Here is a 23,452-nt window from a genome sequence, read left to right as displayed (position 1 = left end):
GTTAATTAAATTATTAAACGAGTGAACACACTTCACTTAAATTTTATTTAACAAGAAAATATGTTTGGTGGTATTTGATCCCAACAAAACTTACGAATAGACGAATAAATTTGATACATTTTTTATTGTGAATTTTTTTTTTGAAGATTTTAACTGAATGAATTAAATTGTGATTTAGAAAAAAATGAGTAAATCTCCAAGAAAATTTAAATTAAATTTTGAGATGCGAGCCATTTGATCCTATAAGGATTTGAGTTATCTCCCTTTTTAAAGTTATCCTTCGGCAATCCTCGTTATTTCTCTCGATCAAGTCTCGAAGAAAAAGACTTATTGAGAGAATCCAGGGAACAAATAATGGATAAAAAATCTTTTACAATTATTTTGAAAAAAATCACCTCGGCGAGAAAGTAAATTTGAAATAAACGAAATGAAAGATTTTGAAGAAATTAAATCTTCAATTTAAAGAAAGTAGAAGGATTAGAGAAATAATTTACTTACCTTGTAATTTTACAACACTTGCACACAAAAATGACTGCTGTCGGTACTAAACATACCTGCAGCTACTTTGGAGATCAAGCGCAGAGAGACCTTTCTGGAGACCTTCCTCATGGTTCCGTTTTCTTTTTGATCATTCTCACCCCACTTTCTCTCTGACCCCCTTCTTGACCAAAATGGCCAGTCAATTTTGTTAGGTTCCAAATTCGTTATTTTAACCAATCACGGTAGCTTTTGCTATTTTTCTGGAACTTTCTATGTCACCGCTTTTTTGAGCACAATTTGAAATTTGGAAATTTGAATTTTATCAGGACCAGACCGAATTTACATTTGTTGTTGGAATACAAATCCGAAATTGACTCAAAGTTTTTAACTCTGTGGAATGAAATCGAACAAATTTTTTTTTTTTTTTAAACCTAAAATTGGCTTGAAACGCGTTTCGGCAAGCATTAGAGAGTTTGGCCTCCACTTGCAATTCTCTGGATTCCTAAGCATTGTTCTCCTTTTGTTTGAACGTCCCAAATGAAAATTTGAGTCGGAGATCTTTGAGAGAATAACAATTAATGAGAAACATGTTTGGCTGGAGCAAATTGTTTTATTGTTAATTTAACACAAGTATTGGACCACAGAGTGTCCTGCTCGGTTTCCCAACACTTCACTACAAAAATTCAAATTAAAACTACCTATGGAGCCACATGGCCTTCCCCGCTTGACGGTTAAAAGCCCCATTCTTCGACGTCAACCACTTAGCACAAGTATGGGACGACGCAGCGTCCCGCTCAGTTTACTGACACTTAATCACAACAAAAGTAAACAAAACAGAAGTAAAATAATAAGTAACAAACAACACCTACAGCTAACCTAACCTTGTATTTACAAGCTGCGCGGAAATATCGGGCGGAGATTCACCAAATACACATCCGATTCACCCATGTGACGAAGTTGGGGTTTTACTCGCGGTCCGGCTGGTCGGGAAGTTGGAGTGGAAGCGTTTCTTCAGCTCCTGGTTCCTGAGCGCTGCTCCGAGTCTGTCCCTGCTTCGCTCTGACGGCAACAGCCTTGGTGTCGAGAATCTCGTCTGGTTCTTCGGCACCGGGTTCCTGGGCCCGGATAATGTTGTAGGTCAAACTCGCATTGTTGATGCTCCAGCGTCCAATTTGTCAACTTGGATTGCGCATCCTTGGCGGATTGGAGTCAGGTGAGGGATTTATTGTTGGATCTCTCTTCCAAGTAAGGCATGTACTTCCGGATACCTCAAACTAAATGTAGGGATTTTTGTTCGTTGTTGTGGCACCTTTGTTCTCTGGTGCTGAAACCAGAATTTGCGTGGGCGAAAACATGTCTCTCTTGGTCCACCACCTGGTTTACCACGGCTGAAATGTCCATGCTGCGGGCGTCGGTTTGCAACACGTAGAGGCGATGCCAAATTCCATTTCTTCTGGTTACATAACGGATGCACCTTTCTTGATTAGTAATTCGACGGTTTCCAAATTCCCAAATTGAGAAGCCAAATGTAACCGAGTTTCATTATCAGTTGTAACGGCGTTAACAGATGCTCCTTTCTCGATTAGTAAAGCGATTGTTTTCGTATGCCCACGTTTAGATGCCAAATGTAACGGAGATACATTATCAGTTGTAACGGCGTTAACAGATGCTCCTTTCTCGATTAGTAAAGCGACTATTTCCAATTCCCTATATTCAGATGCCCAATGTAACGGAGTGTTATTATTAGTAGTAACGGCGTTAACAGATGCTCCTTTCTCGATTAGTAAAGCGACTGTTTCCAATTCCCCATGTTCAGATGCCCAATGTAACGGAGTTTCATTATTAGTTGCGACGGCGTTAACAGATGCTCCTTTCTCGATTAGTAAAGCGATTGTTTTCGTATGCCCACGTTTAGATGCTAAATGTAACGGAGTTTCATTATGAGTTGTAACGGCGTAAACAGATGCTCCTTTCTCGATTAATATTTGGACCGCATATATTTTTCCGCACTTTGCAGCTAAATGTAGAGTAGTTTCTCCTGATGCATATATGGTACAATCCACATTAAAGTCGTATTTATCAAGAAGAGTATCGATTACAAAGCGGAATGTTTCATTTTCTTGGAAGTAACAGCTTTCTATTGTATTTTGAATGATAACTAAAGCGTTTTTTTCTATATAATTATTGCTTTTTTCGCTGTTTTCGAATAATGAAGACAATAAATTTATACATCCATGCCTCAAGCAAAAATTCACAAAGTTGTCATTATTGATATATTTTTTGATATACTGATGTAATTCCTTTTTTGAATATTCGTATGTTTTTATGATAATTTCTGCAGAAACAAAACTTTTCTTCGACCGAAAAACATCTCCAATGTGCTTCGAAAAATTATTTTCGTTTCCTTCGAACAAATGGTTTAAAATTTCGTTGGCGTCGTATTTTTTCTTAAAGAATTCATTATGTGTTTTGAGGTCGACATCGATTGTCCAAAACCTGGAATCGCATTCGTTTCTCTATTTCTTCAACAACGTCGTCTTGCCCATACCGGGATCGGCGCATAAAATATTCACTGGTGCGGTTAAACGATGAATTTGGTTCTCTTGTATAGATATAATTAGAAAACCATTGTCTTCGGAAATTCTTAAATACACTACAGATTTTTTATCGCTTTTTTCTAAAACATCTTGTAGTAATTGCTCCGAACATTCTTCATTCGTAGATATAATCTTTGATTCATTTGAAATTTGTGTAGACTTCAAATACTCGTGAACATCGACGACATTTATGTTGCGCTTACGAATTTCATGTTGTATATTTATCACTTTTGTGTCGAATTTAACAACGGCTAAGTGTTTCTTAAAAAATGTACCATCCAAAAATGTATCGATTTTTTCAACTTTGAAAGAAACTTCTCTGTTTATATAAAATGATGGAAGACGACTCTTTGTTGCTTGTCCGATTAAAAAGTTTCCCTTTAACATTTGAAGTACTTCATTTGGTCCGACGTGTTCACAAATTTCTTTACAGGAATCGATTAGTACTTGTAGTGTCGTCTCTTTCCTGCCCTGCAGAGATAAGCGACATGTCCGAGTGACCTCGCTGTATAATTGATCGTTACTCCGTAAGTCGTTCACATTTTCGAAAATTCGAAATCTTGACAGTCTATCCGATTGAATTCCTTGACCCACCAAGATAAATTTTATTTTACTTCCCAGTTGATGTAGTTCCATTATTTTGTAAATCAACTCTTCCGAAGTTTCATTGAATTTGACGACGATTGGTCTTTCGAAGGCATACCGCAATACCTTCAATTTGACTTCATTTTCTAATACTGGTACATATTTGTCAATTATTTTCATTTCTTTCGCTAGACGCATTATGCTTTCATCATTTGATGCATCGGGTCCAATGTTGTATAGTTCTTTATAACTTTCCAACTTTCCCTCAATTCCTTCTTCCAGATTAAACTCATCTGTTAAATTTTCCTTAAAGTGTTCGAAAGAATCATTTACCAAAGTTACGTCGAATTCTTTAATAACTTTTTCAAACAATTTTAATTTCTCATTTTGACCAAAGGGGAAATAATGATCTGTTGTTATAAATGGTGACAGAAAAATGTCGATAAAATGAACATTCACCGTCGCTTTGTCAATTTTTTTATTCGTAAATCTGTCTTGATGCCATTTTCTAAACAATTCCAAATATTTCGGAACTACGTGTATAGTATCGATTTGCAAAATTTCCGCCATGTCTTGTTCAATATCTTCAAAATTTTTTTGACAAACAAAAAGTCGAAATCGTGAAAAAAATATTTTGTAGTCTGATTTCGTTATTTTTCCATCTTCAGGAGTTTTATCGTTGACTTCGAATCTGTACACGTTTCCTTCACCGGAACTCGTATTAAAAAACATATTTCCATCACAACAGTCGTCTTTGATCATCGTGAAATTTGTCACTTCTGCTGTCCGTTCAGGATCGAATTTGGCGTTCGTGTAAAGAATAAACTGACGTTGTTTGTTCACATCGCTCAAACCTTTAAATGCTTCACAATATTTCTTCAAACTGAAATCGCCCTTCTCTGCTTCCAAATTTGCCGGTAACAAACGCTTGTTTCTGTCGTCCTTATGTTTCAGTTGCATCCCAAAAGAAACTTGCGTCTCGTTCGTTATAACGTCAATTACGACGTCGTCCAAGTTTCCCATATTTTCGACGTTACTTTGAATCTGGAAATCTTGAATATCTTCTGTGTTGAGTTTCAATGCGAAGTATGCCGGAACCAGTACTTCGTACTCGATTCCGAATCCAGGTGTGTTCTACAAGAGAGTAAATATGGGTAAATATTCTCGATATTTAAAAAAAATATTAATTGTTAGATTTATGTATAAACTAGCTGACCCGGCGAACTTCGTACCGCCTTAGAATCAATAAATGTTGTGTTAACTTATTAGCTGAATTGAATGAAGTTTTTTTATTAAGATAAAATGAATAATCAAAATGAAAACTCCCATGAATTTACGACAATTCATTGAGTACTGAAAAATTAAGTTTTTTCGGTAAATTCATTTGCAAGAAGTGAGAGTATAATGAGTAGTAGAGCAAATTGCTGTGTCCCGAGTTGTAACTAACTATGCAGTGAATTTTTTATCAATGAACCATAGGGATTGACATGGTGTAAACTTTATTTCATGTCGGAAAAATAATTTTGAAATTAGCAATAGAAACACCATTGACGCGAAATAAAGTTTATACTTGTAAATCTCTATGGTTCATTGATAAAAAAATTCACTGTACAAAAATAATCCGGAATTAACAATCACCATAAACGGATTGAATATTTTAAAGAGTTTGGTTGGGATGCAGTCAACATCTGACGGGAAGAAAATATGGAAAATTAAATTAAAAATTGGAAAGAGAATTACTAAGCATATGCGTGTTTGTTGGAAACCTTTTGTAGATGAAGATTTTGTTCCACTGGTTTGTTGGTTTGATGGTTTGGACGCACTGTTCACTTGTTTTTGTTTGATAGTTTCAAGGTTAGGTATGCCGCACAGCAATAAATGTTCAACCCTAAAACAACTTCCCCGCGACGTAGCATTGCTTGGGGTAGCAAGCACCTGACGTTAAATCTCAATTAAGTTCAAATTGTCGATGCGCGCACAATGACAGATTGTGACAGATGACATGACCTTTCAAAATGAATTTTCTTCATAATTTTTTTTTCGTTAGTTATTCGATGTTTTAATAGTTATTCTGCTAATCGGGGCGGAGACAAATCCAACAATATAAAGATCATAAAAATCTGTCCAGCCGTTCTTGAGTTATAAATGGCGTAACTAACCCGACTTTGTTTTATATATACCTATAGATAGATTAAATTCGAGACGAACAATATCCACTGACAATCGCTGGAAGGCTTTGGTTCAGTAAAATGAAATTATTTACTTTATTATTTTAAATTTTAATTAATTTAAAAAATATCCTGAAACTGCTGCACATTTTTAACTTACCCGACCAAAGGTGGGTAAGTTATTGTGATCGGTCCAAAATTTCGAATTGCTAATTTCATCAGATCTTTACGTTTTGAGGTCCCCTGAACACGTTTATAAAGTTTTCAGAATGATGTCTGTCTGTGCGTCTGTCTGTCCCACTTTTCGTTCTCCCACGATTACTCAAAAACGCTTTGACCGATTGCTTTCAAATTTGACCAACACAAACTTATCCGTGGTCTCTCGAGTTGAAAAGCTTTTGGTGTCAATCGGACCACGGGGGGTGGAAGAGGGTGGGGGTAGGTCGAAAAAATAACAAGGGAACATGGAAATTTGACTTTACCGTTTGAAAGGGAATGTGTTTTTATGTCGGAAACGATGTTTACCATTTGCGGATTTTTCCAATATGGCGGACATACAAATTATTTATTTTTCACTTTAGTATAATTGCATGATAACTCCTAGGATACGAAATACGTAAACATGTCCATAACAACCGGGGCATAATACATAATTCATAATTGCAAAGATGCCAATTTTTTTTTTAAGATCACGCAGTGAAAAATAAAATCTTGTATGCACCACGGCGTCACCCAATGATTACGCCCATCGAACGATATCCATCTCTTGGGCAAAAGCCCTCGAGTTGGATTCATCGTTTTCCGGGCTTAATCATCGTTGTAACGCCCTTGGTGCATAAATAGATATTACGTCTTCATAGATCGACGGCGATAACTGCTGAAACTTTTAACAAAATAATCTCGGATCTTGCCATTGGAAATAACTCTGTAATAGTGACCACCGAATAGAGTTTGGTGTCAATCCGACTACGAGGGGTGGAAGCGAGTGGAGGTTGCTCGAACAAATGATGAGGTGACATGGAAATTTGACATTGCCAGTTGAAAGGGCATGTGTTTTTATGTTGAAAATGATATTTACTATTTGCGAGAATTGGAAGACGACTTATGTGGGTTAACACGGACAAGGTAGGTATCTCGGGTCAATTCAGATTGGTTTAAATTGATGTCGGGTAAGTTACTAGGTCGGGTCTTCGACTCGGCTCCATCCCATTTTTTTTACAATTTCGCTATTGATTGAAAACGAAGAAAGAAGACGTAAAATTAAAAAGAAAAGCACAAAAGTTAATCAAAACATCGATTTCTGTTTAACATTGGAACTCCAAATTTCTAGATGAAAGCAATGTAATTTTAATGAAAGATTCTTACCTTAGGTGGCATTATTCAATAAAATTGAAATCATTGGTCCAGGGAAAGCAACAATGGAATCGCCCAAGAAAAACGAATGCAGTGTTTGCGCTTGCGATTCACTGAAACAAAAATAAAACTGAAAAATGATACTTTATCATTGATGCATACAGGGCCTTTCACAACTCGCGCCCCAAAGAAAAACAGGAAACACGAGATCGCATTTGGATGTGTAATTTTGATGAAAAAAAATCTAGCTTAAAAGATATTCGAGAAAAGACAATTTAAAGTGGACCAATCAGAGATCTACACCTTCAAGGAGTGCCGTAATTTTACGTTACATACTAAAATTTTATTAAAAAAAAAAACATTTTAATAATAACTAATAAATAAATTAAATAATACTTTTCAATTACGTGATCCTTTCTCGATATTATCTGCAAATAATAGTTTAAGGCTTAGGTTTAATAGGTTTATTAATGGCAAACAATACCATGTAACAGTGGAGAACAAATTAAGAAAAAACCAAATACAATAACATAACAAAAACAATGGGTACTCGTGACAACTCCCCAAAACAGCGTTTCTTAATAGCTATTTATGTAATAAGTACATAATATAGGTCTTTGTGGACGAGCCCTATAGTTTATGGCAGAGCGAGCTTGCGAGCGAGGCTAATAAATAGGGCAAGTTCACAAAGCCTAATTATGTACGAATTACATACAAAGCTTTATGTTCGATTGTGAAGTTAAGTTTCTTTTAGATACAAAATTAATAGATTCTAAAAATTACGATAATTTCGAAGTGTTTTGTTTTTGTTTCTGTGGTTACGAAATTATTTATTACTATTTATTTGAAAGCGAACAGTGTTTGTGTTTGAAATACGAACTGAAATCGTCTTTATTTCTAGTTGTAATAATGAGCAAAGTAAGTGAAATTGCGGCAAAAGCTAAAGAATCTTAACTGGAAAGTTTTCTATTAATTCTATTCATTCCTGATTTAAATAAAATCAGGAAAATTTTGACGTTTATTTTGAAGTAATACCCAAAATTGACAAGCGGCCGTTTTACTATCTTTATGGACTAGTCCATAAGCAGATAGTTTGTGGACACTAAACGATATCATAAATCATGAATTATAATACAATCGAACATAAACTAATTTTAAAATTATTATATTTAATATTATAAAATTCATCATTATGAGAATGTAAATTAACATTCCTGCAGATTCTAGATAAAGGCGACCTTAACCCATAGTTGGTTCTATGATGAGGAACAACTAATAGTCTAAGATCCCACTGCATGATTTCTACGTTCATCTGTTTTTTAATCAAAATACCATTATTATAGATAATTATGAATAGAGAAATATGTTTCTGCAGGGTTGCCTATCAAAATATGGCCGCAAGTATTTTTTAATTAAAATGATAGGCAACAAAATTAAATTAATTAATTTTTTCCAAACAGTTTCGTTCACTTGTTTTTTACATAAATTACAATTCATTTCAAAGAGAGATGTGTAAAGAACTTGAAAAGTTTGGGTTGCCATTTCTCAGTTGGCCGCAACACCTTGGCAACGGGGTGTAAACATGCACCTCTCTGTTTAATTTATAACTTCATAACGTATCGTCATAAATTATATATCAAATTAAAGCTAATTTTTTTCTCTACACGATGGAATACGGTTGCTTGGCCGCAAATAGGGGTAAATGTTAAAAATAGATAAGAGCGAAAGAGAGTTATCGCACCACACCGTGCATCAGATAAGGATGCATTGTGCGTGGTTAAAATAAAAATGACGCTATCTAATTGAGCAAAAATGACGTGAAGTTGGCAACTGAGAAATGGCAACCAAAACTTTTCAAGTCCTTTACACATCTCTCTTTGAAATGAATTATAATTTATCTTAAAAACAAGTGAACGAAAAAATAATTAATTTAATTTTAATTAAAAAATACTTGCGGCCATATTTTGATAGGCAACCCGGCAGAAATATATTTCTCTACTCATAATTATCTATAAAAATTTTATTTTGATTAAAAAACAGATGAACGTAGAAATCATGCAGTGGGATCTCGTACTATAACAGATGTACACTTGCTTTCAAAACATTTGCGTACACCTATTTTTCGCTGTATTAAATCAGGGTTGTAATTAATCAACTCTGACATTTAAACTTTTGAAAAGTCAAAATGCTTCGACTGACAGAGCAAGACAAAGTTTTGATGTTTTCCAAATGAATGTAGCATTTATAGCAGGCAAATTTTATAAATTTTCTCTGAATTCTTTCAATTCTGTGAATAGCATTTTGATACAGCGGACACCATATTATAGTGTTATATTCCAAATTAGACCGTACAAAAGTGCATTATACAGTGAGTTTTTTTTAAGACTGGCCATAGGGTTTTATATGCTAATATTTCAACCCCCTGTTAACTTTTGTTCCGATGAAAATATTCATTCCATTTTTGGAACAAAGTTGGAAGATTTTTTAAACTATCGGATAGATTACAATTCAATATCCCAAACTGTCGAAAAAGTTGTGAAAAAAATATTTTTTAGCGCGCCCAAAGCGTCCAAAATTGGAGATCGTCAGGTGCTGGTTGAGCATGACCAACTTCATTAAACTATGTTATGGCCATTCCAATTCCATTAAAATGCGCTTCGTATAAAATATGTTATGGATAGTCATGGCCAACTTCATCTAGCTTCCGCTGCGCTCCATACGGCCGTCCCAATAAGGGTCTAAAGTTGATTCAGCTAACCTAAAAAAATCGTTTGGTAACTAGCCCCATCTGTTGCAAAATTTTTAACATAAATCTTTATGGGTTGATGGGGAAACAGTGTTTTTTTGTCAGTTTGGCGGAAAAATGTGAACCGGACTTGATACTACCCTTTCGACTCTTAGAGAAAATTCGAAATTTAAGTAAACCAATTATTATTTTTAATTGCAGTAACCCCAAATATGCAGCTTCTGTTGCTTTCATAGCAGGGTATATTGTAAAACAATTAAATGAAATATTTCACTGCGACAGTTGTCTCTTTCCTATATTGTCTTTTTCAACCCCTGGTCCTCTTTTACGTTCAATTAATCTTCAAAATCGTGGCGGTTTGACTTATCCAAATTATCAGTTTGTAAGTTTTTTTAAAGAATTGGCAGATATTGCCACCACAGAAATTTTATCATATTTGGCCCAAGAAAATATTTACAAACAACTCGTAACAATTTTACTTCCACATTTAATTCGTAATTCCCTCTTTATCTGTAACACACATAAAGACAAAATTTGTAGTTATTATAGAATTATTGATGAAACCACTTTTAAATAATAGTTGTTCACAAAAAACTGATTCCATAAAAAGAAAATCAATTGCTAAGAAACCCATAAGTGGAAAGGTTTTAAAATTATAATACTACGTATCTACCAAAGAGGTACCTACATACCTACCTACCTATCCACCCATTTAGATATGTTCTTTAGTTATCACTCCTTTATGCTTTTTAAAATTACGTTACTTTCGAGTTTTGTTCCTTTTCCATTGTTTTATGTAAATGATGTATTAAATATAGTTAAATATTTTCCAGTTTTACAAGACTATTACATATTTTCGTTTGATTTTCATATCTTTTTGAAACTTCATGACACTTTTGAAGGAAACGTCAATCATTGTTATTAACATTTTTCTCCGCTAGTTGGGGCTAGTTACCAAACGATTTTTTGAGGTTAGTATGTAGAATCAATTTCAACAATGAAAATTGGCGTATTGGGACGGCCGTATGGAGCGCAGCGGAAGCTAGATGAAGTTGGCCATGGGATAGTGATGAAGTGGTGCCATCTATTTGTTAGACATCAAGGTAAAATTGCCGTCAAATTTGAAATTTTGTCAATCGAAAAACTCTGAAAATGCTCATTAAATGCATTATTTGTGGTTCTGATAAACATTTATTTCAATTTCCCAACGACAGTGGAGTTAGAGCTAAATGGTTTGAGGTTCTTCGGGAAATTTGTGGTACTAGAAAAGAAATTCGTTAACATAGTTTAATGAAGTTGGTCATGTGATCGACATAGACAACACAGTAAACCTATAGAACGCAAACTCCTATGCATTTTCCCCATTTTTTTGGAAACGCACCCACCACAAGCCGTCAGGGGACGCTGCCGTTTTATAAAAATAAAAATCGCGGAAACTTATGCCAAAATTTAAAAAATTATATTTTGACATATCAAGTCATAAGTAATAAATTTACTATTGTGCGACTTTGCACCCTGCAAAGGAATTATAAACCATGTGGAACTCGCCATAGATTTCCAAATCCAATTAAATATCCCGGGCGTTTTATGGAATGGATTAAAAGACGGGTAACAAGCAGTTATCAACTTTGGAGCCTATGAAAGTGTAGGTATAACAGCTACACTGTGTGTGGACTTCATTTTACCAGCAAAGACTTCGGCACGAACGAATATGGCCGGAGATACCCTCGATACAACTTCCCTCCTTTTCCAGTCCAGACTTACTTCCAGTAATAGTAAAAAAATATTGATAATTATATTTCAACTGAAAACTATTTTTTATAGAATTTTCATCCGATCTACTGATCTACGATATTTCTACTGAAGACGCTATAAGTAAATTGTGTAAATCCTGTTTTATGTAGTAATGAAGATATAAATTCTTGTGGAAGTTTCAAAAAGAAAATGAGAAAAGCTGAGCATATTTAAAATTATAAAAAGGCAGAATGTTAATCCAAAATTCGGGCTGCAACTAGGGGCTGCAATGTACCGAAAACGTTACATGCAAAATTCGATGTCAAAATAAAGAGCAAAATTTTGAAGGTGAGGAAGCCATAAATCTCTGTTTGTCACAATTGAGGAAAATAAATACCAAACCAAAATTTATAAAAATGCAATGGAAATGTATCGAAAAAAATTGAAAATAAAAACTTCAAAATAAATGTAGTCTTAGGGCCGGTTTTTCAATCGATGATTAATTTTTGATTAAGGTTTAATTTGTAATTAACACAATGTTACCGTTTTTCAACCTATGATTAACAAAAAAGTTCATGTTAATTCTTGATTAACTTAATCATACGATGTTCTGTGAATTAATCGGAATTTAATGATTAACGTCAAAAGTGACATTGCCGATTTATTGAAAATTTATTATTAAAATAGTAAAACCATGAGCAAAGAATAATGATTGATGATATTTATGACGTTAATGCTTATAGTAGTGATGAAGAGTCACGAAGGCCAAAAACTATACGCTTTAGGCCCAATCACTTCGAAGAATGGGACCAAAAAGATTTTTTTTGTCGCTTTCGTTTGTGTTCGCGAACAGTAGAAAGATTGTTAGAAGAAATAGAAGAAGCTATTTCCTATCAAACTAACCGATGAGTGTTGTGGAGTAGTCTGCATCAAATTCAGGGGTTAAAATACCAGCAAAATTTTTATTTCAGAAATGACTGTCTATCGCCTCAAAATCAGTTGCTTTTTAGTCTGCGATTTTATGCAATAGGAGCGTGGCTGGAGACTTGTGGTGTACACAAGTAGAGCTCTAGCGGCGTTGCGTCCAAATTATATTAAAATCCCCCCAAATCGAAATGAAATTAACGAATGTAAACAAAAGTTTTTTATAGTACTTCTAGAAATAAGTGAGAACAGAGTCAATTGCTTTATGGATGTAATTATCCTTGGTAAAATGGTTAGAGATTGATACCCAACTGTTAGGGCACAATAAAAGCAATTGACTCTGTTCTCACTTATTTCTCTTTAACATAGCAAGATTTCCTAATTGTATTATAGGGGCATAGACTCTAGAAATACAATCAGTAGGTGGAGAAAATGCGGAAATTAGGATGAACCAAAATTACAAATTTGGGTCATTGTTTACTTTACCTAGGTATTTGTGGAATTTTCGCGTTTTTTCTGGCTAGACAGCCGCAGGGCGTTCTCCTACATCGTTTCCCACCACTCAAACCTTGTGCAAATGAATGTTCCTTGCCCTTTAGACATTGATCAATGATCATTGATGCGACCTTGAAACACAACAAGAAAGAAAAACAACGGCATTTGCACAAGGTTTGAGTGGTGGGAAACGATGTAGGAGGACTCCCTAAGGGTGTCCACAAGTAGCTAAAGTAAACAATTACCTAAATTTGAAATTGTTACAAATCAAAAACCACCAACTTGTCAAATTTGACAGAAAAGTTAATACCAACGTAACAAACTTTCAGTTAATTTTTAATTAGCTAATCATAATTGAATTTTGGTTTGAAAAACGCTATCCATGATTAATTTGAAATTAATCAAGAAGTAATGATTAGATAATCAAAATGTTAATCATCGATTGAAAAACCGGCCCTTAGGGCCGGTTTTTCAATCGATGATTAACATTTTGATTAGCTAATCGTTACTTCTTGATTAATTTCAAATTAATCATGGATAGTGTTTTTCAAACGAAAATTCAATTATGATTAACTAACTAAAAATTAATCGAAAGTTTGTTACGTTGGTATTAACTTTTCTGATGCTTTTCTGTTAAATCTGACAACTTGGGGATTTGTCATTTGTGACAGTTTCAAATTTGTAATTTTGGTTCATAGTAATTTTAGTTAAAAACCATTTCTTAGATAAGTAAATGTATTAAACATGCAGGATTTATCAAAATGAAAGATCATTTTGTAATTAGCATGGCGAGTACAAGTGTGAGCAATTCAACTAAGCGATCTGGCAATTTCTCTGAAGAAGAAGAGCAATTGCTTGTGAGCCTAGTGGCACAAAATAGACATATTGTTGAAAATTGAAAAAAATAAAAAGCACAAAACAGTTTCACTGGCTGTAGATTTGTGTGCAGCACAAAACTCTCCAGCGACGAATGATCCTGTTGCATAAAATCGGAGACTCAAAAGCAACTAATTTTGAGGTGATAGACAGTCATTTCTGAAACAAAAATGTTGCTGGTAACACCTGAATTTGATACAGACTACTCCATAACACTCATCGGTTAGTTGGATAGGAAATAGCTTCTTCTATTTTTTCTAACAATCTTTCTACTGTTCGCGAAGACAAACGAAAGCGACTAAAAAAATCTTTTTGGTTCCATTCTTCGAAGTGATTGGGCCTGAAACGTATAGTTTTCGGCTTTCGTTGCTCTTCATCACTACTATAAGCATTAACGTCATCATCAATCATTATTCTTTACTTATGGTTTTACTATTTTAATCATACATTTTCAATAAATCGGCAATGTCACTTTTGACGTTAATCATCAAATTCCGATTAATTCACAGAACATCGTATGATTAAGTTAATCAAGAATTAACATGAACTTTTTTGTTAATCATAGGTTGAAAAACGGTAACATTGTGTTAATTATAAATTAAACCTTAATCAAAAATTAATCAAACTTTCAGTTCATTTTTAATTAGCTAATCATAATTGAATTTTGGTTTGAAAAACGCTATCCATGATTAATTTAAATAATTTATTTTAAGTAATTTTTCATGTTCCTGCCATAGTGTCATAAAAGTATAAACTGACAGTTTTTGACAATGAAATGGCATATAACATAACCTGATATTTAACTTTTTAAATGTGTGGTTATTCTAAATTTCACTAGATATCGCCACTTCATCTCGATCACCATAGACAACACAGTAAACCTATAGAACGCAAACTCCCATAGTTTTTTGTGTCCCGACGCCATCTACTGGCTTGTGGTAGGTGCAAAATAAGACACAGCCAGCTGGATATCCTGGCTTTTTCATTCATTTTAATTTTCAAAATAATTTATTTATTTATTTATGTCTTAGAACCTCGAATTCTGTAATTCTTGCATCGTTTTACTCCGAAATGATCAAGTTCCACGACGAAATTCCCATTCGGAGCGGTTTTGCTGTGATCTTTCATACTTGCGTGTGTAAAAACGTATCTAGAGGAAAGTTAGCGTCTTGAAACCTCGATTTCTGTAATTCTTGCATCGTTTTACTCCGAAATGTTCAAGTTTCACGACGAAATTCCCATTCGGCGCGGGTTTGCTGTGATCCTTCATATTTGCGTGTGTAAAAACCAAGGAGGTTAAAGTAAGAGGAGGGAAAGCAAGTTTGAAAAAGTGATGCCACCCGCCAAATCGTCCAGAGCCATAAAAGGTTGCTAAACAAGGGTGGTTGGTGGGGATGATACCAGTGGCGTATAAAAGACGGAGCGCACAGATGCATTTATTGTAATTTGTAACATAAAGAGCATGAAAAAAAATTAACCAAAATAAAAGAAGTAAATTTATAATTCAGAAAAAACTATAAGTACATAACGGGGCGCACTGGAGCATTTGTTGTAACATAAAAACGCTTAACACCTTGTTGCGGGGGTTAAAGGAACGCCACTGGCGCCAAAGCGATGCGACACCCAGTGGGCCGTTCAAGGACGTTCGTCATAAAAGGTTGCTGGAGAAGGAACGATTGGCATCACTTTCAATGCATTACCAGCATAGGGCGCTTTCCCTCCTCTTACTTTAACCTCCTTGGTAAAAACGTATTTAGAGGAAAGTTAGCGTCTTGGAACCTGGAATTCTGTAATTCTTGCGTCGTTTTACTTCGAAATGTACAAGTTCCACGACGAAATTCCGATTCGCACTTAGTTTGCTGTGATCCTTCACACTTGCGTGCGAAAAAACGTATTTATAGGAAAGTTAGCGTCTTGGAACCTCCAATTCTGTAATTCTTGCATCGTTTTACTCCGAAATGATCAAGTTCCACGACGAAAACGTATAAACTGACAGTTTTTGACAATGAAATGGCATGTAACATAACCTGATATTTAACTTTTTAAATGTGTGGTTATTCTAAATTTCACCAGATATCGCCACTTCATCTCCATCATCGACTTGTCATTTGGTTTACTTTTTTTCGACATTTGGGATGGCCATAACCATGGATGTATTAGTACTGGATACGGTGTACACCCATCATAGTTGAATAAGACGTACCATCTATTTCTGTCGCTCTCAACGCATTATTTGGGTATTAGCACCATTAGCACTATCCTTTAGCGAGTCCCCCGACTCTGATTGGTATAAATTCTCAATCTATCAATTATTTATTACTCTCCTGTCATTCCTGTCATCTTTTTTCTAATCTGTTTCTCTGAAGTTTGCATAGTTCAAGAATATTTGAACCGTTAACTCTATCAAGTATTATTGTTTTAGAACTTGAACGTATTAAGAATGACTAATTCGTCTAAAGCCAGGTATTTTTCACTCTAATGTGAAACACTGACAATGCTGTTGGAAAAGATTTCACAAAAGGAAATCCAGGTTTGGACCACAAAGGTGAAGAGAGTTGTCTGCCTTCAACAACTACCTATATTTTTGTGAACCACTTAACTTTAATTTGTGCGTAAATTCAAACTCACAAGTATCCATGAAACTTACAAAAAAACACCAAAATAAATATTACTCGTAACAGATTCTTATATGTATTTATTCATTATTAAATAATACAACTTTGTTAAGTTTACTTCTTATCTTGTTTTTGTTTAGAGCTTTCGCAGTTTTCTTACATTCGTAGTGTATTTCCCTTTGCTCGTCAACATGTTGGATCATATTTACATGTCGTTTTGCTTTTCGAGGGCTACTAAAATGCTCTACTGTTACATCTGCATTATATCTCGAATCTGCTGATTGAGTAGCCGTAGTTTTATTTTCTAACAATTTTTAAAAATAGGTAAGTAAGTTATGAAAGAGAAATTAAATATTTAAGTTTTATACGCTCTACCTTTGTTGCCACTACAATGTTCTTCTGCGAAATTGAAATTAAAGGGGGCATTAGGTGTGGTAGGAAACTTCAGGTATTGTGAAGATACCTATACAAACCCTTTTTAAAATTTTGCATGGTTTTTTACATTCATCCTAATCAGAATTCCGAAAATGTTTTGAACAAATAACCGCATCGTTTGCAACTTTGATTGTCTCTTCCACACTGATATCCATTTGTTTCTTAAGAAGGTTTTTTTTGGAACACTGAAATTTGTAAAGAATCGTCTATTTTAGGTACATACCAGTGAAAAGATAAGTCTTATCTTGAAGAACAATAAGGTGTAGAACAAATTCAGCAGGTTTTCATTATTGCAATTATTCTATTTTACGAATTCAGGAAGTTTTATGACAGTTCAGACCACAGGTTCAGACTTTTGAATTAATTTCAAACTTCAAAATTGACATTTGCGAAACATCAAAACGACATACGTATTGTAATAACAGAGAGAAACATATTTTAATACGGTTAGAATGAAATGGGGGAAGGTACCGAAGTCTGTGATATGTTTTTTCAAAGTCGACATACGTTTATAGGGTATTGCCGTATCCAGTACTAATAAATCCATGGCCATAACATAGTTTAATGAAGTTGGTCATGGGTTGAGCCGACAATGGCGCTACTCTGGCGGCCGGTCGACGTACTATTATTTCGGCGCCCTAAAAAATATTTTTTTCACAACTTTTTGGACGGTTTGGGATATTAAATTGTAATCTATCCGATAGTTTAAAAAATCTTCCAACTTTGTTCCAAAAATGGTTTGAATATTTTTATCGGAACAAAAGTTAACAGGGGGTTGAAAAATTAGCATGTAAAACCCTATGGCCAGTCTTAAAAAAACTCACTGTATAGGAACACAAGTGCTCTCAGGTTGTCAAACTCACTACACTGACGAACCCAAACATTTTGTTTGAGTTCTTGACTATTTTTTCAATATGCGAGCAAAAAGTAAGTTTACCGAGTATTATTCCTAGGTCACAATAGTATTTTATTGATAAGCTATCTATTTTTAGACCATTTTGTATCAAAAAAGTTTGTATTATGTTGACAACCTGATCCTTTTATTAACCGTATAACTCACTTAGTTTTTAAACATTCCTCGTATAATCCGACTGCTTCAAATCATAATCCTAATATCGTGCGTTCATTTAAATTAATCCTCAAAGTAGGCGTTGAAGAGTCGATTGTCAATACGTTTTAAAGTCGCTTAATTATGATTACGGTAAATTCGGCAACATGTTACGTTCATTTTGATAGGTCCGCATGTCAGGCACTTTAGTGACAGCAGAGATGACAGAAATAAAACATGTATCCAACGTTAAAAAATGAAATCATAGCCTCCCCTTATGCCAAAACATCGTGAATGGTATATATACTCAATTTCATATAAATGTGCATTTAAGCAAGCCATGAAAATCTGATTTTCTGTTGGTATTAAAGCCAAAGCTAGTGACTTTGACTTTCAAAGTTGCTTGCTCTGCGCGAACCCTATTTGACTAATTTTTCAGTGCTGATTTCAAAAGCAATGTTACGTCTTTTTACTGATTAAATTAAAGTAATTCTTATTTGTTTCTGTCTTTGTATTTTTTGCAAGTAAAGATTTATTGGACATGATCTTCATAAATGTGACTTTTGCAATGTAACTAAATTAAAGGTGCTTTTACACATGCACAGCTCACTTGATGAACATTTATATGAAATCAACTATACGTCCAAAATCTGAGGGGTGTCTTTGGTCTAAATAATTGTTGAATACAGTGTAACATTTAAAAGTTCGTAGAAAAAAGCTTGCATGACATTCATGTGAAAAATGCTATTAAGGTACTGCATAAATTGAACACTTTTAAGGTAAAATGTCTGAATTTTTAGACTACAACAGTATATAGTCTTTGCCAAAGCCAAATAACCACCAACACTGTATTCTACCCAAAAAATCAACTGGCAACGTTATACACTTAGATTTGATTGGTCTAGCATCCTAGTAATATCAAAATTGCCATTATACACTTAGTGTAATTTTATTTTCACCAACATAATTCAACAGGTGGTGGTTATTTGGGTTTGGCACGGTCTATATATCGCTGGGTGCGCGATGACAGCGCCAACTAGTGGTGACAATTAGGACGGAATTAGACTTTGTGGATAGAACGAAAAGTAAGAATACAAACGAATAATTTTATAAACTATCGATATTTTAGACGATTTATTATAACTATTATGTGATTTGGAAATAAATCAGTGTTTTAAATACTTCGTTGGTGATTTTGTGTCAAAAAAGTAAGTAAGCTTTCATAAATCTGGTGTTGTTTAGAATTGTTTTTAAATAAATTATTATTAAACTGACCCCTTATGTTTATGTCTATGTTCTACCTGGTTATTAAACATGTTATTTTTTTCTTTTCAGTAAAAAATTAGCTTAATAATTGTTAAAACAGGCATTCGTTATCAAGTTTGTTCAAAATTTACAAACAGGTTGAGATTCATTGGCAAAAAGAAGATTGCCGTGAATGTCTTAAAATTTGTTGTAGACTACGTCCACTGATAGAATGCAGTTTTTTAAATATCCTTAGATAACAAAATCCCCAAACCATAAGTACCATAACATTGAAATATTAACAAAGTGTCATAGATTGTGTTGGTAATATGTTGAAACATTCGCACCACTCATTCTCATTGGTTGTTATGATGTTATGAAACCCACGCGAAAAATAAATTATATGACATTTCAAATTAGAAACTGTCACTGCTGTCAAGTGGTTTAAACATTTAGATTTGCGATTTTTCATCTTTAGAGCTTTGGTTTGCGTTTCTCTGGTTTTAAAAATTATTAATTTTGATCGTGTTGCTGTTTTGATCTGTTCCGTTACGATTTTTTGTTGATTTTTTTGAATTTGTGAAGTGAGTGCGTGCCTCAAGAATTTAACATTATGAACACTTTATGTGACATTACAAATATCGAAAATGATACAGAGGTAAATTTTGTTCATGCATTAAATATTAAATATTAATCTCTTGTTTGTGTTTAGCCATTTCCGAAAAAAAACTGGATATTTTAATTTCATTAGCCAGTTTTCTTGGGAAATTCGAAAATGTATTGTGGATTGCATTTTAAATTCCGTTGACTCGTGAAATACCCTGTATTAATAAAACCTAATATATTACTCCTACTATATTGAAGTTTTCTTTCGTCTTTCCTAAGTGCAAACATGCCGAATAATAATAAAACATAACGTGTAGGTAAACCTAAACCTACTCTTTTCATTTTTTAAATTTCGCGCCGGATCTATTTGTTGTAGCGTTGAGTAAACATTTTTAGTATGGTGTTCCCATTTATAATTTGGTTTTACTACCAGCCCTGTTGTCAGGGAGTTAAATACCCCGACAATAGGCAACTACGGCTATAAATCCTAGGACTGTAAAAGAAGGTCTCTTCTCTGTTGTCTGACCAGGCTACAATATCTTCACGTCTATTGCCAAAACCACTACCCCAGCCCCTAATAATTACAATTGCACTGCCATAAAACCAAATTATAAATGGGAAAACTATAACATTTATGTCAAGCAATCTATGAGTGGACAGAGTATACTTACTTTTACAGTTCGAATTATATCGAGTGTATCAAAAAGAACGGACAGGTATTTCAGTAGCATAGCATAGCATAACAAACACCCCGATTTTATACCAAAAACTGTTATGCAGCTTTCAGTTAAAAAAAAATCTCAGATAGTGAAAATGAAAATGGCAGCAACGCAATAGGTAACTAAAATAGTTACATATTTATACAACTAGTTATGACAGTCATACTTTTTTTCACGAATCTGCAGATTGATTAACGAGGACGTTCTAAAAGGATTTATAAAAATTATGATTGTCAAAGCATACCTATTTTTTTTTTGTAGACAATCATCTCCAAGGAGATGGAATAAAATGATACAAAAAAGTATTACTTTCACTACGATTTTTCGTGTAAAAAAGTGCTACTTTCACTACGATTTTGCGTGTAAAAAAGTGCCACTTTCATTACGATATGCAAAAAACTATCTAGTTGTCAGGGTTACATTTTTTTTCTCTCAGTCGTTGGTCAAGACGCCTAATAACATTCAGACTGGAATGCGTTCCGTTATAAAAACTCATAGCGTACAGCTGAATTTAAAAATAAAACGGGAAATGAAATTTTTCTAACGTAAATTTGATTTTAAGTATTTGTCAGTTAATTGTCTACTTGGCAGTACCTATCAAATCAGAAATGTTTCTACCAGTTTACACCAACTTTTATAACGCTTCATTTAAGCGAAATAGATACAGGTAGAAGAGTCTCCCACGTAGAAAATGGTAGGACAATTATTATGAATGTAGCGGCAGAATTTCGTTTTATTAAAAAGGAAACATGAAGAAAAGACACTTTTCGTGTTATTTATTAAAAAAACACAGGTTTCGCTGAATTTCCCTGAGTGACAATCACTGTTGGTCCGTCCTAAAAGTGCGCTTTTTCGACACCTCGTGCGCTGCGATCGAATTCGTTTCCCCCACTATGTACCTACTTCGCACCCTGCGAATAGTCTTTGTCAAAACCAAATAACCACCAACATTGCATTCTACCTAGAAAATTTACCGGCAACGTTGTGTACTTGGATTTGATTAGTCTAGCACCCTAGTAATATCAAAATTGCTATTATACACTTAGTGTAATTTTGTTTTCACCAATTTAATTCAACAGGTGGTGGTTAGTTGGTTTTGGCACGGCCTATGCAGAGTGTCCCAAAAATGGCGTACAAACTACTTACTACCTTATCGAGGATGTTTAAATGTACATGAAAAAAATTTGGAAAAAATGTTTCCGACAAAAAAATCAATTATTTTTATTATTATTATTAACGGTAATACAATGTAAACAAAGATATATTCGTACATCATTACCTTGAAATGATACCGTAGTGGATTTAAAATATTTTTTTCCATTTCCAAAGCTTCTAAATTCTCTATTATCCAAGATTAGATATTGGTAGTGAGTGATCTGGTACTTTGTGATAATATATACGATGAGAGGTAGCTGCCATGACAATTACATACATATACTTCAAAATAATTGACCTGTTAAGTGCCACTTTCAAAGACCGCCAAATCAGCAAATAAGTCCAATGGAATTTTTTTAACATTTTTCTGACGTTTACGGTAATTTCTTCTACACCGTAGTGCACCGTTAGTACGCCATTTTTGGGACACCCTGTATATGTAAGCGAAATAAAAAAATATATTACCTCAATGTTGAGGGTTGAAGAAAACGGAAAACACGCAATCCAGGCAGGCAGTAGCAGTGACAGACTCCAATTTATTTCACTGGCTTCTTAAACCGTGAGGCCGTCTGGAGCAGCCGTCGGCGCAGATCTTAGTGGTAGGAGCAAATACCATAGACTAAAGATATATATACTGATACGAGTTTATTTTATCACCGATTTTTTTTTTTTTATCTCGGTTATCGAAAGTATGCAGTCATCATTTTATTTATTTGAAACTATAGTCCTTTTTTTAAACAATTGCCAATGTCAAAATTCCCTCAAAGACCAGGCTGTACTACCGTAAAACCTTTCGTTTCGGAACTGTATCGTAAAAGCTCCCTAGATCAGGTTTGAGGTTATGTCAGTAATATTCAAATGACAGAAAAGTTTCACGTGTAAGGAAATTTTATGCCAAAAGCCAAGAAATAAAGATACTGAAAAATGCAACTGAACAGCTAAACAGGTAAATGGGAATTTATTTAATGGGGAATATAAGCAGTTTATTCATTTTCAGAATCTGATTGAACATTTTTCATTTAAAATTTTGAAGTGGGATTTCCTACTTGTACAGGGTGTATCTGAAATACGTGTGTTAATTTTAATCAGTGGAAGAACTCGCCAATTCATGAAACTTGTTAAAAAGTTACATTGTTATAGTAAAAATTAAATAATTAAAATTTAAATTCTCATGGTTACAAAATGTAGAAACTATTATCCGTTCACGATTGTTTCAAATCCGGACTGTCTATGAAAATCTGACATTTTTGTTGGTCATAATAAATCTATTTTAGGTTATAATTGAATTACACTAAATCAATTAGGGAATTGACAACAAGACGAATATTTAATAACGAAGCGTCATATCACAGGACCTGACGCCAATCTAACAAAAAAATATCGTGGCCTCCTGCGTGTTTAAAACAATCGTGAACGGCATATAGTTAATCACACAAAACGACTCGTTTGGTAAAAATTGAGGGGAAAAAAATCTTGGAATACTTTTGTAAATTTTGCAAAATGTTTACATTTAATTTACATTAAAATGATGATCAAAGAGAAGAAAAATCACGGCCTGCTCGAACACAATATTATTTAAACGCTCGTTACATATTTTCGCCATCATGTGGGTAGGATAAAGTTGACATTCCTTTGACAGTTCATAGTCGCGCAATTTTGAAAATTGTCAAG

At 34.1% G+C, this 23,452-nt stretch overlaps 1 protein-coding gene across 1 annotated transcript; it reads right to left on the bottom strand.

The window, feature by feature from the left end:
• Nucleotides 1-1,070: 1,070 nt before the first annotated feature.
• LOC138136397 (uncharacterized) lies at nt 1,071-22,407 on the bottom strand. The gene is made up of 3 exons (XM_069055577.1): nt 22,247-22,407; nt 7,196-7,296; nt 1,071-4,796 (listed from the first exon to the last, which is right to left on the bottom strand). Exons 2-3 carry the CDS (start codon nt 7,205-7,207, stop codon nt 2,997-2,999), a joined length of 1,812 nt encoding a protein of 603 aa, XP_068911678.1. The 5' UTR covers nt 7,208-7,296; nt 22,247-22,407; the 3' UTR covers nt 1,071-2,996.
• Between the last annotated feature and the right edge of the window lie 1,045 nt (nt 22,408-23,452).

This window comes from Tenebrio molitor, chromosome 8, assembly GCF_963966145.1.
Source record: "Tenebrio molitor chromosome 8, icTenMoli1.1, whole genome shotgun sequence".
NCBI classification, from domain to species: domain Eukaryota; kingdom Metazoa; phylum Arthropoda; class Insecta; order Coleoptera; family Tenebrionidae; genus Tenebrio; species Tenebrio molitor.
Note: the sequence above shows the minus strand (reverse complement) of the source record. Positions and strands in the feature narration are given on the sequence as shown.